This window comes from Oenanthe melanoleuca, chromosome 2 (assembly GCF_029582105.1).
Source record: "Oenanthe melanoleuca isolate GR-GAL-2019-014 chromosome 2, OMel1.0, whole genome shotgun sequence".
Lineage (NCBI taxonomy): Eukaryota > Metazoa > Chordata > Aves > Passeriformes > Muscicapidae > Oenanthe > Oenanthe melanoleuca.
The window spans coordinates 113,056,989-113,076,601 of record NC_079335.1 but is presented as its reverse complement, the minus strand read 5'-3'; the positions used below and the strand labels follow the sequence as shown (position 1 = coordinate 113,076,601).

The 19,613-nt window shown below is 37.7% G+C and overlaps 1 protein-coding gene across 1 annotated transcript in view; it reads left to right on the top strand.

The window, feature by feature from the left end:
- Positions 1 to 6,947: 6,947 nt before the first annotated feature.
- Positions 6,948 to 19,613, top strand: part of KCNH8 (potassium voltage-gated channel subfamily H member 8) — a 173,326-nt gene continuing 160,660 nt past the window's right edge. Inside the window, exon 1 of the mRNA XM_056484401.1 lies at positions 6,948 to 7,023. Coding sequence (XP_056340376.1) covers positions 6,948 to 7,023 — 76 coding nt within the window. The remainder of the gene's footprint in view (positions 7,024 to 19,613) is intronic.

The following is a 19,613-nucleotide window of genomic DNA, read 5'->3' as shown; positions in this document are numbered from 1 at the left end:
CAAGTTATTGCTGTTGACTTCTGCAAAGTTTGCCAGTTGCACCTTAGAGAAAATGTGCTATTGTTGTTAACACCCAAACAAGCCATGTAATTGAGTGGTATTCATCTTTACCATCAAAACCCCTAAATATCAGAGAACTTTCACCTATGAATCTCCAGGAGGAGGGTTTTGGTGGCTAAATCAGATGTCAGGTCTAATTTATATATTAATATAAAGGCTTAATAAAAGTACATACATCATAGCACTAATTTCTGTGTATGATATGAAGTGATTAGAAATACTTGTACATTATGAGCTTGGAATTTTCTGATGCTTTCAACTTGTTTTAGGCATTATTCTTATATTTTAATATGAGATTTTTATTTTTAAAACACAGTAAGATCTAAGAGAAAAGAAGGAGTAAGACCCAGTAATACCACCCAGGCTTTTTATTAATGAATCCTCTGTCAAGGCAATTGACCTGAAAAAACTGAAGAGGACATCTAGTGAAGTACTATTCTGTTTCCTTTTGAGTATTCTGTGCCTTGGTAGTCTTTCGTGACTTGCAGTGATTTATAACAAACAGTGTTGCTGCCACTTCCTGTCCTCTTGTCACTTCATGGATGGCCACCAGAATCTTAATTCACATCAGCACCACAACACTGCTAGGGACCAGCATAGTTGTACTGCTTAATTCTTCCAGCATTATCTATGATGCTTTGCAAGTCAGAAATATTAATAAAGTAAAACCAGCAGGTGTGTCTCATCCTGCTCTTTATTGCACCGGTGCAAGTCAGGAAAAATATGGCTGAGTCATGCGAGTTATTTTTGGTGGTGTGGAAGAAGCTTAAGCACAATATAAATTATGCTCAAAAATACTGGATAAGGAACAGAAGAAATTATTTTAGACTGATCTGGTTTAAGGATTTTAAAATAATTGTGAAGGAATTTGTTCTGTCTTTAGAGCTGCTTTTCAATAATGGTATTTAGATTGTGATCATCAAATTTAGACAGCTATTTCTCAGTGTTCAGGGGATATCTGTGTGGAAGAATGGTAGCACAATTTCTAATTAACTTGGAGGGATCTGTGGGAGGAATCACTTTTTACACCTGCATGTAGGAAGATGATGCTTAAGGCTTAAGAGAAAATCCCATATCAAGAACTGTGCTTGTGATTATTCTGTATTCAAAGAATCCTTCTATGTCTCTTATACAATCAGTATCACCTCTTAAACTTTTGGACCGAGTTCTCTTTTGTTTTCTCTCTTGCCTTGCAAATAATTCTAGTATTTTATACTTTGAATTCAAGCAGATCAATGGTAATGGATTACACTTTATAATGAAATTATTTTAAACTCCAGATCATAAATAAGTGAAGTTCTGATATTACTATAAAGAATATTATCAATAGCTATTTTGATATTCACTAAGGAAATCCATTCCTTTTCAAAAAAAATAATTTGGAACAAAATTAACACTCCTCACTAGCAGGTGATCTGACTTTTTTGAGGTGTAAAATAATCTACAACATACTTAATATCAGCATTGCCTCTAATACCGCAGTGAGAGTAAAAGGCTTATGATGTTTTTTATACCCAGGAAATACAAAATAAGCCATTACAATGGCCCAGTCTCTTCTGAATTCAACTTTCTATTTATCTTTATTTTACTGCAACAATTTTAAGAAGAAAAAAATCTGTTCTTATTTAGTTAACTATAAGGCTCATCACCAGAATTGTAGTGTAGCTATTTTATTTTACTTTTTATTTGATATTAGTAGCATTAATTTTGAGGTTTTTTGCTTTAGTTTGCTGTGGGTTTTGGTTTTGTTTTCTGATGAAAACCAAACTCTACTCAAAATAGATATTGTTTATTCAGCTTTGGATGCAAATCTTGTGCATAGAGGTACATTTCTCCTTTATGCAGTACTTTTTTCCAATAAACAATGATTATTTTTTCCCCACATGATGGTGCTCAATTAATGTTAGAGCAATTGAGAGTCTTCTTAATTCCTTGTTGTTCGAAATGTGGTTCAATGACTTTCTGAATGCTATCCAATCTCTTCAATAACAACTGCTAAATTGTTTCTAGCTTTATCAGAGTTTTTTGTGAAATTTTGTTTTTATGTGAACATTAATCATATCCACAAAATTCTTGGAGCGAGAATTATTATTTTGCTTTTATAGATAGGAAAATGGAAAACAAATTTCATAATCTTATAAATTTTGAGATCTGATAGTCTATTCACCATTGAACCTTTTTTTTTTTAAACAGAACTACCTTTAGGTCTTAATTAATTTTCTGCTTTGTAGGAAATGAGAGACAGCATCTTCTCTCTTTGTAAATCTGATGGACACATGAAACCTGGGTCCCTGAGTGCATGAAGAGCTTTCTAACTATACAAAATAATCAATATTGTATAACTCATTATAAATATTTATAATGAAATTTAATCTTGTCCATGATTACCTATATATTTCAAAAGGAAACAAAAGCATAAATTGCAGCCTAATATGGTGATGATATCTGTATAATTAGAACCTTGTACATCTACCACAGTGCTTTTTTAGTACATTAGTGAATGGCATGTCTCTGAACATCAGGTTTGCATCCTTTAACACCAGCAAATGAAGTTTGAATCCTTAACTTTAAACTACCATCATGTATGGATTCTTCTGTTTGCTTGCCACTTCTTCCAGTTTATAGGAACTTAGTCTCCTCCTGAGCCAGAGGTGCTGGCTTTGCACTTAAACTTCAACCCAAACTGTCCCTAGTTGGTCACAGTTTTAATTATGAAGCTTTATTCTTGAAAAGTTCTGCTGTTGGCTTATGCACAACAAATGGCAGAGGCTAGCATTTCTTGAAGCACAGCAATCATTTATCAGGATAATATTCTTAACATTCAGTGCTTCAGACTAAATTAACCTGTTCATGGCAGAGGAACAGCAGGTTGCCATTCTTTGCCATTTGCTAGTATTTTCAGGCTTTTTCATAATTTTTTTTCTTCCACTGGATGCCAAGGTTAACAAACAAATAAGTGGGTGGCAATTTCAAGCACAAAATTAAGCTGCAGGCAGTCCTTGTTAATTTGATTTTCACTATCTGCTTTAATTTGCATAACTGTAGCAGGTAAGTTGAGGTCAAATGGCTATTCCAGGGAAGCAACTCCTAACTTCTTGCTTCTTGAGGTAATTCGTGATATTGTGGGATATTAATAACAAAATTTGGGAAAAGCTCTGTTGGTAAAATCGTAAATGAAGAAAAGTTATGAGCAAAAATGCTACAACATCCTGCTCCATGCATATATTCTGTGCAAAACTCTGCCCATGCCCACATTCCTGGGTAGCAATAACATAGATTATACTGTGCCTCACAACATAATATGAAATGTTGAGTGCTCAAATAGTTGTGGATAAGTAGAGGGAAATGTATGGCTGAGATTTTATTTATATACTGCTGAGTAGTTTGAAGTGCCAAACCTTATTTTCTTAGATACTCCTTCTGGTCTAAACTGCAAGGCCCTGAGTAAATTTAATTTGCAATTTCTGGATGTTAATGGCAGCCTGAAGAGTAGCAGCAGTGCTATTAGTCCTTAATTTCTCAGCTTTGGTACTGTTTATCTGTAACTCTTATCTACATATTTTTGCATATATTTATGATTTTGAGTTCAACAAAATGCTCCACAGTTAAAAAGACAGGAATATGGGGAGTGGGCTATTAAATTGGATATAGATTTAGACACAAAAAGACACAAAAATCAAAGTTAGATTCCAGGTATTAGAAATTAATGCAGCAAAACTGAAAGCTGATTTCTTGAAACAAGATAAAAATTGCCTGGGTTCGTAAAAAAAAAAAAAAAAAAAAAAAAAAAAGACGACTATTCAGAGTCCCAAGTTTGCTTTCCATTTACAGCTTAAAAATATTTTTTCAACACTTGACTGCAAACTTTCAGCTGCTTCTTTTACCTCCCCTTTACATATGCTCAGCTCTTGTCTGTTTTTCTGCTTTTCTTAACTATTTCTTCTTTGCTCACTGAAATTTCAGCCTGTTCAATTTGTCAGCTTTGAGCAACATTAAGCTTCTCTGTTTTGCAGTTAACTCTCTGAAGTACCAATTTCTATTAGAAAGGATTACTCTTATGTGTGAAATCTCTAGAATATGCTAAATACAAGTGCAAAATAGGATACTGCACTTCAATTTCTCATCTTTTGGAATGTAAGTTTTTTTAGGTACATTATTTTTGTAGTATGTTTTATTAGCTACTTCAGAGACATTTGGGTGGTTGCTTTGTGATACATGGAGCACAAACATAATATTTAGTAGCTCAACTGTTTCTAATTGTTCATAGTACATAGCTATTTCCATAACCAAGTTATAACAGTCTGACATGATTGTGGGTACTTGTGAAGAACAGCAAACTTCCTTCCTCTTTCCTGAAGTTCTCAGAGATGAAGGGGCTTTCAGCATGTTCTCCTTATAAAGAACTTGGTATCCTTCCCTCTTGTGTATCAGCAGAATTCCTTGTTGTTAGAGCTGATAGAGTTGGTAGAGCTAGCACACATCCCCCTAACCAGTGGTGAATTTCAATAATTAATTTGTGTTCCCCCCTATCAACATGGAACGTGCCATGTAATTCCTCCAGCACTCATCCATCTTTTCTGAGGTATGTGTTTGTAGAACTGTTTGGCATTCTTTGTCCTGGTTAAGTCCTAAGGCTTTATTAAAACATTTTTTTGCCTCACGATTAAGAAATTTCCATGAGCTCTTAATAAAACTCTAAACTCAGTGAAGCTGTTATGTCATACAGCCCTCAAAACACTATGATTATATCTCAGACTTGGTGTGGACATTTATGGGCTTGCAGACTTAGATAACAACTTGACTCCCCTGGAAAATTGTCTCGTTTCCCTTTGTGATGACCAAAATTGAGAAATACTTTTATATGTCTAAATGTATCTGTGGGTTTACCTCCCCTGACTGCCTGTAGTAGGATTAAAAATGCATTCCTTTCTCCTTCACTGCATCCCTACTTAAATAATGTTTGAGCAGGCCACAGAAAAAAATGCAAACTGAAACACAACTGCAGCACACAGGCTACAATATAGGCAAGTCTTTTGTCAGGTTTAAAAGGTTTGGATTTATCTTAACAGCCTCTGTTGCTGAGCATTTTGTCAGAAATGAAAACTTGATCATGCTTTTGAGGGTTTTCCAGGTATTGAAACAGGATATTCTCTATTTCACTTGTGAGTACATGTACCATCAAACCAAACTAGCCAGAGACTAAATGGAAAACTATCAATAGAAATTAATTTTGTGACTCTGCTTATATAGAATTGGAAGATGGGGGAAAAATAATAAAAATTAAAAATTGCTGGCATTCAGCATTAAAAATAATGTATTTTAAGAACAAGGCTGGTGCTTATATATTTTAGGAACATGGCTGATAGGAATTTGAAGATTATCAAGTAGCAAGAAAATGATAATACTTTGAGATCTTGGAGATTTCCAAAGTCTTGGAGACTTCTGTACAGGCAGTCTCTTAGTTCATGTGCTAATTCTGAAAACTGATCTGGCAGCTCTATATCAACTAGTTTGTTGTAAAAGGCTTTCAGTACAAGGGCAACTGGACAGATTCATGATCTCAGCAAAATACTGCTGCATTCTTCAGAGGCAAGGTGAGGTTACCATGGTTAGGCTTTATATTGTGCCAGAAACCCTGAGTATCAGCATTTTCTGAGGTTCTGAGTGTTTTTCACATTTCATTATCTATTGTAAAGAAAGACCTCTTTTTCTCTTTTGTAACCTCTCTCAGTGCTGCTATGCTAAAAAGTGGGAATCAAAGGCTTCTAACCATCTGGAGAAAGATAGAATCTTAAATAAACAGGAATAGCAAAAAATACAAATAGCAGTACTGTAAAATAGCAAGAACCCAACAGGTTTTCTCTGCACAGTGACTTTGTAGATTAGAGAGTGTACTCCCACTTCTCTCTAGGGTCTTTTAATCTTGAAAGAACATGGGGAAATTTTGCCATTCTGCTACAGTAAGTGAAACGACTGTACTATGGGGAGTTATCTATCGGCATTTAAAGGGCCACGGTACCAGTCTGAGCCGGTTACTCATCTGAGCACGGAATGCCACTTCTTTATTATTATATATTTATTTATTTGAGCTTACACATTAGACCCTCTGGGCTGGGATATGTATTAATTCTCTCTCTGGCTGGCAGAAAAAAATAAAGGAGTTCTTCAGGGAAGAACGTTGAAAGAATGTTATAACAATCACAGAAAAGTGCCTATTCCTTAAATAAATTAATTAGCCTCAACATGCAAATAATGCCTGAGGCCACACAACTGGTGGAGCATTATCCGTGTCCCAGTCTCACTCTCCAATGAGCACCTCCAGAGGAATTTGCTATCCATCAAGGCTCTTTCTCCTTTCAGCAAAGTAAGAGCCCCTGCGATATTGTTGCTCATAAAAGAGGGTTCCTGTGAGCTTGGGACCCTTCTCAGGTGCTATTCCCGAAATGTGTCTGAGCCGGCCGGGGGAGGGGGAGGCTCCGCAGCCCCCGGGGGCCGCCGGTCCCCGCGCTGCCCCGCCCCACCCGGCTCGGCTACAGGTGGATAAAGGTGGCTCTTCCCCAGCTCCCTGCTCCCCTCCAGCCCGTCCTCCCTCACGGCGGCTCTCCGCAGGAGCTCCCCTCCCCTTTGGCCTCGGAGGGGCCCGGGAGGTGGAGCGGGCGCTGCCGGCCGGGGGCGCGGCTCCGCACCTGGAGCGCTGTGCGGGGCCGGGGCTGACGAGCGGGGGGCTCCCGGCGCCGGAGGCGGCGCGGCGGCATCCCCATCCTCCTTCTCCTCCCAGTCCCTCCGCCTCCTCCCTCCCTGCCTTCCCCCGGGCGCCCTCTGCACTTTCTTCTCGAACCACCCTCGTAGACAAACTTTGATGGGGAACCTCGCACCAAGCTGGAAAAATGCCGGTTATGAAAGGATTATTGGCACCCCAGAACACCTTCCTCGACACCATCGCCACCCGGTTTGACGGCACACGTGAGTGCAGGCTGGGGCTCCGGGCTCCCGGAGAAGGGGATGCACGGGGGGCATCGCGCACACGGCAGGAGCTTCCTCTTCCCTCCCCTCCGCCTCTCGGGGTTTCCCTGGTACCAGAAGCCGGCAGTGAGGAGGGGGAGGCGAGGGAGCTCCCGACCTCTCCCGCTGTCCTGCCTGGCTTCTCCACAGCTTTGCAGACGAGGAGGGCGCCAGGTCCCCTCCGTCTTCGCTCCTCTGCGCGGATGCTCCGAGGAGGCTGAAGCCCGGCTCCCTGCAGGAAAGTTGTGAGCTGGGCTGGGGCTTCCCCAGCACCCCGGGCAGCCGAGAGACCGCCACGCTCAGAGCCGGGGCAGGGCTGTGTAGGCGGTTTGGGGATTTTTTTTTTCTTAGGTACCCCCAGCCTTGAGAGGGTATGAAATCTCCCTGAAAGCTGAATTTCCGTAAATCGGGCTCAGCAGCGAGAGCAGTGTTGCAGGGCGTTGCGGGAGGCAGGCAGGGACTTAGACCCCTCTGTGGTGGCTCTGGCACAGTGGTGGCCCGGCTGCAGCCCCGCGGACAGGTCCCGGGCGGGCGGGTCCCGGCTGCAGCACCACGGACAGGTCCCGGCTGCAGCCCCGCGGACAGGTCCCGGCTGCAGCACCAGGAACAGATCCCGGGCGGGCACTGCCTTCCCCTGGGAGAGGAGAACCCGCCCGTACTTTGACTTTTGTTTCTTCTTTAACGGAGCGCGAGCATAATAAAGCAAATAAAAGGAGTGGGGAGCTAGCAGATTTGGGCCAAAATGGACTGCCTTCCCTTTAACTCTCTTTTGAGAAATCTAGACATCGATAGTGGAGAATAAACAAACTCAGATCTGAGTTGCTGTTAGCTGTTTCTTGACTGAAAATATTGCTATCTAATTAGTTTGCTATCTTCTTGATTGAGTATTGGCATTTCCTCTATAGTTCAATTACTGTGTGATTAAGATAACTGAACTGTGATTACTGAATCAGTAAGTTGTAAAATGTCAAGAAAATGATGCAGTCACAGGGATCAATTGCAGAGAAGCAGAGAACTGCATTAGAACTGCTCTGCTATTCTGAGGATACACAGATAATTATGATCCAAGGTTGTGTGTAACTGATACTTCACTATAAAGCAATCTCTCATAAGACTACTTAGATGTACCTTTAAATTCCTTTGACTACAGAACTCGAAGTCCTTTTCCCCCATCCTCCAACATTTTATTTCTACAAAGGGTATGGGTATTATTGACTGCGTATTGAAGCATGAGGCTCTTATTAGAGTTTTGTTGCTGATACTGCCATTTGCCAGAAAAGCAGTTCTTCCTTTCTTTGTGCTCAGGACCCTCCCCCTTCACAATGGTTTCCTTTCAAAGGCTGGAGCACACAGCCTGTGAGCTGTACACACAAACACTTCACATATTCTATACTGCTCTTCAAAGATTCAATTTAGCAAGCAACATTAGTGATGACATCCAGGTCTCTTATTAAATAAAACACCAGAAAAATGTTGAAACCCTATCTTCTCAGTGACACCAACAGGCAAGTGTGGTAGAAAGCTTATTTCTTAGCTGGATTCTATACCCAAATTGAGCTACCTTTTCAAGCTAATGATTTTACTGACCTTCATGAAGTGAAGGACTGACCTTTTCTTGAACAAAAAACAGACCCCACGTCCCACACTGAAATTTAGTGCTAACAACTCATCTACTTTTTCCTGGGATATAATTGAAAAAGAATGTAATTAGGTGTGTAACTTCACCAGAAAGTATAGCACATTATCTATTTATTATAGTCAGTGAAATATTTCTTTTTAGTTAGTTTTCCAGAATTTGGCTTAAATATTAAACAGGTGTATTCTAAAAGTAGTCATTGTATGATTACTGGCACATGAAATATTCCAGGATGTTCACATGGAAAGATGTTTTATGAACTACATGGTCTTACATCTAGAAAAATTTGCAGGATGATGCTATTCCATGGAAAGCTGTTGGCACCTCTCATAATATACAGAATAATATAACATCTCCTTTAGAGTGTTAAAGTGATGAATCAACTTCATGTCATCTGAAACAAAGTTTCAGAAATAGAAAGTATTTCAGTCCAGAAACAGCTCATCTACTTTGCTTCATTGGAACTACTAAATATAAATATAAAACAAATACTTTAACTAGCCAAAAAAAAAAAAAAAAAAAAAAAATCAGATACAGAAGCACAATTCTTCAAAATGTGTATACATATCTGACAAGTATATACATATCAAGTAGAAAAATTAAAACAAATTTATTTTTCATTTAAATTGCCTGTGTTGCTGGTATTCCTGAGCTTGCTCAGGTGGCTAAAGCTAAAACTAATACCCATGTACCCATGGCTAATCCTTGCAGGAATCAGTCGTATGTCTGACTAGTTTTACAGGTGATACATTCTGTGGAAAGAGTAGGACTGATACATGGCACTGAACCTGAGGTTATGTTTCACAAACTTTGACCTCCATATGAAGATATTTAATTGTTAAAATACTGTCTCGTGTCCAATATCCCTTTTTTTTTTTTTTTTTTTCCCTGTTGTTTTAATATAGTCTGTAGTTAACAGACCTCTTTTCAGTTTAAGCCTCTGGGAAGGATATATTATGTTGTCATCAGTGATAGACTAATCCACCAATGCATCTTTAATCCAGAAGAGGGATAATTCTAATTCCGGGCAAAAGTGCAAGAAGGGATTCCAGATAATAGAAATATGCTTTGCTTTGCACGGAATTTTCAAAATTTCATTGACTGAACTTTTTATACTATTGCAGTTATTTATGTCTAATTAGCAGTTATAAGCAACACTATGAAATGATGCATATCTCAAAAATATATATAGCAAGTTCGTGGTGGGTGCTTCAGCTGCTCAGAATTCTTCCAGCAGTATTTTTGTTTGTTTTTTTTTTTGTTTTTTTTTTTTTTTTGGGTTTTTTTGCAGTTTTTTTTTTTTTCTTTATTGCACGTAAGTACACTTTACATATAAAACCAATAATAAGTGCTAAAGAAAGCAATTAAATTCATTTTGGGGTTGCTATTAGCTATGCAGGAGATTGCAGAGGTCTGCAAATTTCCCACTACCTGTGTTGCATGTGTGGAAGAGCACCAATAAAGGTTTGCTTCTCTGGATTTCCATGGCAGAGCTCTTTGCTCTGCCCATGCGCTGTTACACTGACACCTTCTTCCAACTCAAAAATATCTTTTGTGTTCCTGACATATTAATTTAAGTTAATGGTTTCTCACAACGAAATCTTCCCCTCCCCCCATCCAAACTATAAGCACCAAGTCATCCAAAGACTTTTTGCCCCCGCTGTTAAAAATGTGCTTATTGCCTGTATGGAAAAAAGCCCCATAAGTATTTTCAAATGAGTGGTTTGTGGTTTAGGGATTTTGGTTGGTTTAGTTTGTTTTGTTTTTTAGATTTTTGAGACAAAATAGCATTTTCAAGTGTGGAAAGATTTCAAATATAAAACTATAATGAACCCCACCACCAAATATTATGGAACTGAATGTCTGAAGTGAGTTATTTCACTTCAAGCTTTTGAATGGAAAATCTGCATATTGTTACTTCTTAACCCTATTTAGATTAGACAAAGCATTCCAAAAGTTGCATGGTAGGAAATTATATTCTATTGTTTTCAAATATATATAGATATATATATATATATATACACACACACATACATAAATATTCTGCATGAACAATTTATTTATTTAAATAGATTAATTAGACACCAAGGTGGTTGTTTCTGAAAATTTGTGAGACTTTCTCAGGTAGCAAAGTGAACAGAGATTCAGCAAACAGCCTTCTAAATTTGTATTTTAAAAAGGACAACAATTTTGTGTATGGTTATACTATGAAATGACAGCTCAAGTTCTATAATTATCTCCTGTCATGTGATCAGATTCCAAAGTAAGTGTGTACTTCACATTCTTATTGATAATTTTACACTGTCTGTCTAACCTGAAGATTGAGCTTAGTAAATTCCTTCTTGCTCAGTGTCAATGGTGATAATTTAATTCTCTATTTGCTGAACAACTTCTATGTTCAAATATATTTTCAAATTAAAAACCTGTTCAAGTGCTAACAAAAGGATCTTTGCAGCTAAGCAGCAATTTTCATAACTGTTTGGGTTTTTTTCTTTCCTGATAAAATGGAATCAGTTTTCTGATTGTTTTAGTTACCCTTAAGGTATGACTGAAAGTTACCTGATGAGAACATACAGATTTAAGCACACCAAATGTGATGTCAGCACACTTCTGCTGGCACTGTGGGCAGAACCAGTTGTCTCTTTTGCATCATTGTCAGTTGGTACAGAGCTGAAAGCCTTTGTATGCAGTGATATTTCCAGATTGCAGGGTCAGATTCCTCCCCCACTCTTTCCCAGCTACCCCCAGCACTTGCTTTTCTGTCTCATAAACAAACTGGTGATGTCTGCTAGGTTGAGCCAATGAACTAACACTTTCTGCAACTTTGTTGTCAGATTCTGTCTCATTCAGGATGAATCCTGTTCTCTCTACATCAGTCAATGTGCCGCTTAACAGTACCACAAAAAAAGCAGATAAGTGCTTCTTGGCTGCCTGGGGGTTCTCCCTCAAACAGGCTCAAGGAATTGCAGCAGCATCTGATGTAAGGAAGCAACAACTGAGTTTCCAGGGGAAGGAAGCTTTTGATCAGACTCTAGGGTCAGAACGGCCCACCTCAAAAAGACAAAATATGCTTCAATTACAGATTGGGAGCAGAGTGGCTGGAAAGCTGTCCAGCAGAAAAGTACCTTGGAGTGCTGGTGACAGCTGTCTGAACATGAGCCAGTGTGTGCCCAGATGGCCAAGAAAGCCACTGGCATCCTGGCCTGGATCAGGGATAATGGGGACTGTAGGACCAGGGCAGTGATCATAGCTCCATTCATGGCACTGATGAGGCTGCACCTTGGGCACAGTGTCCAGTTCTGGGCCTCTCAATTCAGGAAAGCCACTGAGGTGCTGCAGTGGGTACAGGTGAAGGGTCTGGAGAGAATGTCATATGAGGGGCAGCTGAGGGAGCTGGGGTTGTTTAGCCTGGAGAAAAGGAGGCTCAGGGGAGACCTTATCACTCTTTACAGCTGCCTGAAAGGAGGCTGTAGCCAGATGGGTATTGGTCTCTTCTCCCAGGCAACCAGTGACAGGATGAGAGAACACAGTCTCAAGCTGCCCTAGGGGAGGTTTAGGTTGAACATCAGGAAGAAATTCTTGACTGTCCCTGGAGATGTGTAAGGAAAGACTGGACATGGCACTTGGTGTAAACATGATGATGTTCAGTCATAGGTTGGACTCGATGATCTCAGAGGTCTTTTCCAACTAAGTTGATTCAGTGATTCTCTAAAATCCTGTGACCAAGGAAGGGTGACTCAAACTGTGATAAGCACTGATCAAAGTCAAAGAGACTTCAAAGCAGTGACAGTGGAAAATCTGGTGGTGTGTCAAACTGTCCCTCTGAAGGAATAAGAGCAGGGAAGCTGATCTAGCTCTTTGTTGCAGAGTTGATGAAGTGAGTTGGCCAGAGGGAAATTTCCACAGATACTTCTATTGCTGCTCCTGTGTTAATACAGAATTGTTTAGTGCTTTTACTCGTATCCTTTAACAAGTAAATAATGTGGTGTTGTGAATTAATCATTTGTCACTGGAAAAATACACGGTCAAGACTGGAAAGAATATATTGCCTGTTCTCAGCTCAGAGCCCCAAAAAAGCAGACCTTGCCTCTCTCTACTTTTTTTCTGTAAGACATGACCAGCACTGCACCTTGCTGTAGCTCCATTACTGAAAAAGGCAAATATGATTTTTAATATAAACCAGGGATTTGATGTTGTGTTGTGTAATGGTTACTTCCAGCAAAGAGCAGCAACACACACAACTTGTGTTGTGTTGTTGCTCTTTGCTGGAAGTAACCAAATGGCTAGATTAGGCAGCTACCTGGAGAATCTTTTCCTCTTCTTTTGAGGATGTAGAACTTCATAATTTAGGGTGAGTTTATCTGGTTATCTTTGCTTTCAGCAGCTGTAGTAACTTTTGATTCTAACTTGCTCAGAAATTGGACTTGAAAGATGGAAATGGAAGGGTTTCAAAGGCATCTTAAGACCATTTTTCTTAATTTTTGAGTTCTAGTCCTAAGGATCTGATTCAAGCAAACAAAAATATGTTCACACATTATTTTTAATGTGCAATCCCTTCAAAATCATAAAAAATGGACATTACTTTATGTTTTATTTAGAGTCCCTGCTATTGCTAAAAAAAATACTGACGTATTTAAATTCTCGGGTGATCTCTTATTTTTTGCTAGACAGAAATAAGACAGGATGATAATTATGTAGTTCTTCCATTCAGAGGCTATATAATTCAGTAATCACACAAATCTTAGATTAGTATTATAAATATCAAGTTGGACTAATAGTACACATCATTACTTCAGAAATAAACCATGCATTTGAATTCAAGGCAAGTATTAGAGCTTTAAGAGCGAAAATAGTCATTAAATAAAGAATTTTTTTTCCTGTACTGTTTTTGGGTAGAGACCTGATACACAGCGCAGTGATCAAAAAAAATCTATATATTTGAAGTTACATATATTTGCATGAATGTGTATTTTGTGTGAGTGGAAGAAATTTTTTAGTGTTTCTAAACCTTAGATGATTACCTGGATTCCCACTAGAGAGTTTCTGTAAATGTCCCCTTCTTTCCTTCCCCAAATATATACGTTATTCTCTGTTTACGCATTTCAATGAGTAAATAGGTTTATCCTGAAAACAGATTTCTCTTATTGTTATAATTACATTTGTACATTTGGCTTCTATTTTATAATTTTTTATTTTATTTGTTCAGGTAGCAATTTTGTACACATTCCCAGTTTTTTTTGGATGTAAAGGAAAGATGCTCAGAGTATTTTTCAGGGCAATAAAGAACAGAAATACAACAAAAACATTGCCTCAAGCATGTGTAGAAGAGCAAGTAAATAGACGTACATGAATATATTTTTAAAATCTTAAAAGGCAAGATATAGGTTTACAGAGCATTCACTGCTTCTAGTACTATTCTGAGAAAATGCATTTTTGAAAGAAAAACAAGGTACATATCTTACCTATGCTATAGCCTGGAAAAGGTTAACAAAGGCAGCAGCTGCAGCAGCCTTGCATTATCACAAGCAAGCTCATTTTACCTTGTGTTAAAGTGACTGAAAGGAAAAAGCAGGTAAGGAACAACCTGCTCACAGGGTAATGCTGTTTCTTGCCCACTCAATCTAAAAATAAATAAATAAGAAATAAGGAAAAAAGAAAGGGTGGCAAGGGAAGGGGATGGGGGGAAGGGGAGGCTCAGCAAGATAACAAAACGAACAAAACATTGTCAAATCTCAGAGAGGAGAGAGACTTCCTTAACACTTAAAAAAAAAAAAAAAAAAAACAAAAAAAAACCAAATCTTTTTGGGCTTTATCTTGCCAAGAGCTTCTGGCTCCTTCTGTTTTCTGGGACTGATAGTAGTATTCAAAGACTTTGGAACAGGTGTTGTTCTTAAAATACCAGCGCATTCAACACTGAACTTGACATTAAATATCGTCTGAGCATCCCTAAAGCTTAATGCTGGCTGTCAATCATTTCAATGACAGCTGAAGACAATTGCGTTATGGAGAAATATGTTGTCTTCCCTGTTGATCTTTTGAAGAGAAAACAGTTTCCAGTGTGCCAGCACTCAAATCACTTTCTCCTCATGCCTTACTTCTTATGACTAGGAATCTAGGATTATTTTGCTTTTTTTCTCTTTTTTAAATTTATAGAAATACAGAAGGATTCATCTGAGCAGAATAGACCTGAAATTCATTGTTACACCTTTTTGTGGGGCCTTTTTTTTGCCCACCATCTCACTCAATAGCTAGTTATGATGTGTGACCAGGCATCTTATTCCAAAAGTATGAAAGAGAATTCTGAGTTGGTCCTTTCATCATTTATTTGATGTTTAGAATGAGAAAAATGTCCTCAGACAAATAGCTTGATTTTTTTTCCCCTAAATGTCAGATAACTCCTGGAGAAGTGATGAGTGTGTTTTTGCATAAGTTCTGCCTTTTCTCACGTTTTAGTTAGAAATTTTTCACATTTTTCTTTAGAAATTTATAGTGATATGAAAAACAATGGGGAAATTATACTATTTTAGAGGAAAATATTTTTTCAGAAAAAAAAACCTCCTTTGGGTAAGATCAAAAGGATCTTTGGAGAGTAAAAAACCTTCAAAAGACAATAATAATCACAGTGCAACAGTGACAAGCTGTTTACTCTTCTTTTTTTGTTTCTGTGGTTTTTTAATGATTGGAATCAAAATACACTATATTTAAATCCACATATTTCTTTTTAACATATGGATTATATTTTTGAGATGATAAGACATTCACTGCATTTATTAAACTGGATTGTTTCTTTTTTGTGTTGAAAGATCTTGAGATTTGGAATTTGAACTCAACATTTTCTTTTTTTCACTTCCAGAACAGTGGGAAGAAGAATGCACTTCATAAAACCTGTAGTTATAGAATTATATGTTGGGGATTTAAATAATTAAATGTTCAATGCAGAAAAGAATAGTTAATAAATATTAATGAAAGGTCTTGAGCCACACATTTGCCAAGATTAAGGAAAATTACCTGGATCACTGATTTACAGGGGACTATATATAGCTATAAGTTGTGTCTGCTCCAGTGCTGTAATAATTAGGTGACAGCATGGGAGAAAAAAGGTGAGAGAATAGTGTGGTTATGCACTATATTTTGGGGGGCTTTCAAGGTCTTACTGTAAATTAGTGTTTAGGATTTTTAAAACATGGTTTTAATGGGCCTCTTTGAAGCTGAACTATGGCTAAGTTATCTTCTTAGTCATGCTCAAGAGTTGCTTTTGCATTAGAAACAGAAAACAGGATGCATTCAAATCCTGACTGTCTTTATGACCTCTTTGTATTTTTACAGGAATATTTACCCAAAGATGTTGGTTCGTTTGGGTTTTTTTTAGTAGAGGTATATGAGATGTTTAGAGTTCACCAGGAGAGTGACTCTGCTGACACTGCCTTGCAGAGCATGTACCAGAGAGTGATTAGAGCAAGGCATAGTCCATGGATCTGCTGCTAACAACTTCCTGCCTGGAATTAGGCAAGTGATGCTCTTCCATTGTCTTACACTGAGTACCTTGCCTAAGGAAAGGGGTGGGAGGCTTGGCTACCCACATCAGTCATGCGGACTCACTGCAGTGCAGCGTGAGACCACAGACAGGATTCATCCTTTACACACTTACAGGTAGGGCAAAGCTTGTGATGGTTAAAGCATACTTCCAGATTTTCTTCTGATAGGGTGGAGGTTTACATCCAACTATTTTCAATTCCCTGAATTGAAATTTCCTCTCTGAATCAGTGATTGTTTTCTCTTTTCTTCAAATTCATTAGCAATTACGGTTAATTATTATTAACTTTTTTTGTACCTGTAGAGAGTAGCCATAAGTGATGTCTGAATTTTCAAAAAGCAGCCTCTTATCCTTCAAGATGTATTAAGAACCTTTAAAAAACCCAGATTGTAAGCAACCTTAAACACAAAATTGATTTCTTTTTTTTAAAGTTTACTTACAGAATGAACTGGAGTGGTGATAGATTTTTAGAGGAAAGGTGTAGTCCTGGGTAGTAAAGTGCACAAGCGATCTTTGGCCAAGAAAGAAAAAAGGAGGGAGCAGCTGTGAAGAAGCAGAGATGGATTGACTGATGGGATTGCTGAGTGAGCAGCAGGCATTGCTTTGGAATGAACTGAACACTTCCCCACACTGCTGATCGATCCCTGCTGCAGAGGCAGTGATCAACAACAGTCAGGATGGACAGGTGGAAATTACTGCAGACATTTGAACACATCTGCCAAAATTCTTAGATAAATAAACAGGCAGGTGTTGAACCACGTTCATACTACTGTGAGCAGGATCCAGACGGGGATTTGGGATTTTGGTTCCATTTACAACTCAGTGCTAATCATCAAATTAGATAGTGGGAACAGTAACTCTTGGAGAAATGCAGAAGCTTTGCTGCCTGCATCCAGTTGGAACTATCTGAATTGCAGTGTTCCCCCCACATTTTCCTTATTAAATAAGGCAGTTATGTACTAAAAATGTGCTTCCTTTTGACACCAACAGTATCTTCAGGAAAGCAATTATCTATCTGAATATTTCAATAATTTATATTTCAAATATGTTTATAAATAGAGAAACATATATGCAGGCTATAACCAGCTTTAATTATAGAAGAAATCATGCTTCAGATAGGATAAATAGTTCATTTATTAATTTTTCTGCTGATATGTGTCTCCTGGGAATGATTGCTTGAACTGTCTATGAACTTGAACTATGCAGGCCTTCTGTTTGTGTCTTTTGTGGTGAATAATGTATTGTAATGAATTATAATGTTGCTAATTTTTACTGGGTTTTATGTGGGTATGCTTTTTTAAACACAAATAATCACAACCTGGTTTTGTAGGAATCTCACCTGGAATATATCAAATTACCGAAGCAATAACTTTATATAAATAGGTATGATCACTCAAAGAAAAAGGTGGGAATAAAACCATCCACCACATCAATAAGTCAGATGTGAAGTACAGGTAAATAGTTCAACCAGCAGTCTCATGAGTGACGAGCACAAGCAGTGTCTTTTCCAGGGAAGCAGCAGACTAAGTTCAGGAAAATAGAAGCAATCTAATTAAAAAACCAAAAAAAAAAAAAAAAAAAAAAAAAAAAAAAAAAAAAAAAAAAAAAAAAAACCAAAAAAAAAAAAACCAAAAAAAAACCAAAAAAAAGCCTGGAATTATAGAATTATAGTAATTATTTTGCAGTTTAGCTTTATTCTCTTTTTTTAAAAACAAGTTTCCCTTTTATGAATTCAGTGTAGGCAAGGTCCCCTCACTGAAAAGAAGACAAAAACCAGAAAGCCTAATAGTAGAAATACTGTGTGACCCACACCATGATAGATGGATCTTAATGAGCTGAGTGAAATAATTTACAAGTAAAGCTAAGAGGTTAGAATTAATTGGGAGAATATTGTTAGGTTTTTCTCCAGCCTGATATGGTTGATATGTCAGTTTATATGAACTATCACTGAAAACAATTCCAGGTGCTCTATTAAAAGTTATGAGACATCTTCTACCACCTTTACATATTCTATTTTATCTGAAATTACTTTCTAAGATAAGCAAGAATGAAGGAGGAAGTTTTTTGCATTTACAGAATGAAGGCATTGGCTTCTAACCTTTTTGATGCTCAGAAGTCTATAAAATTAATTATTTGTATTTAATTAAGATGTACATAACTATTTAGTCAATGAAATATTTTTCTAAGGTGAAGTTAATGGAAAAGAATCCTTGTAATGGTGTTTCTTAGTTTGATAGAGGCTGCTTTTCTAGCTATTAAATGTTGAGATATTGCTGTGCTGAGAACAGTGATTTTATTTAATCTATTTTAATGCTTAGAGTATTGTAGCAGTTTGCACAGCACTTAAATATTTTGGTGTTCATTTATCATGGCTAATTAATGGCTTCTAGAGTGAGTTTGTGAATGGCACAATAAGCAAAACAAAATAACAGAATAGTTAGCAGGTGCTTCCTGATAGGTTTTGAGGCTTGGCAAGCAAAGTTTGTGGCAGTAAAATATTACCATGAGTGTTCTAATAGCTTGGCTGCACAAAAAAACTGAATCTTTGCTTTTTGACAGACCAGTGTTTTTTCTTCAGCACATAAGACAATACAATCTTTGGCTGCATGACACAGAATATCTCTGGTGCTGGTGAAAAATATTTGGGTATGTGGTCCAATTGCAGGGCTTGCTGTTCTGCTGCAGGGAAGCACCAACACTTCTCTTGTTCTGGGAACTTGTCCTTGAATAACAGCTTGTCCTGGAATAAGTCCTTGAATAACAAATCAAGTATCAGAGCTGGCATCTACATAAACAATGTGGACCCCTGACAGGAAAGGGTCTAAATTATGACACTGTCTGATGGTCACAGGACTGTGTGCTGGGATTATGAGGCAAGAGTCAAGAGCTGTTCTCTGCATTATCAAGAAAGTAAAATGCTCCCCAAAAATAAATCAAATTTTCTACAGAAATTTAATTTCTTTCTGGTAGCACTGCTCCTCCACACTAAAGGATATGTTTGCACGCTTGTTAAATCCTCAGTAGTTCCTACATGAATTTATACTTGCACTTAAAATCAAATGTGATGTTATTACAAAAAAAAAACCAAAACATATTTCTGAAGCAAAAAATCTATCTTTAATTTTTAATTATCTGAAATATTTTATCAAGTCCTGAAATTTTATCAGGTTTTAAGCTTTAGGAATACTTTTCAGTAGCCTTTTACATTTTGCTACTCAAATATCATGATGACCAAAATAATTTCAAGATCTCTTGTAGCATCTAGGTAGTTCTAGAGAACATAATAGCTACAGCAGAAGAGAAATAGAGAAGTAAGAAAAGTGAAGTCTATATCTTATTTTGAGAAATGCTAATTATTATGAGAGTTACAGATACAAGAAA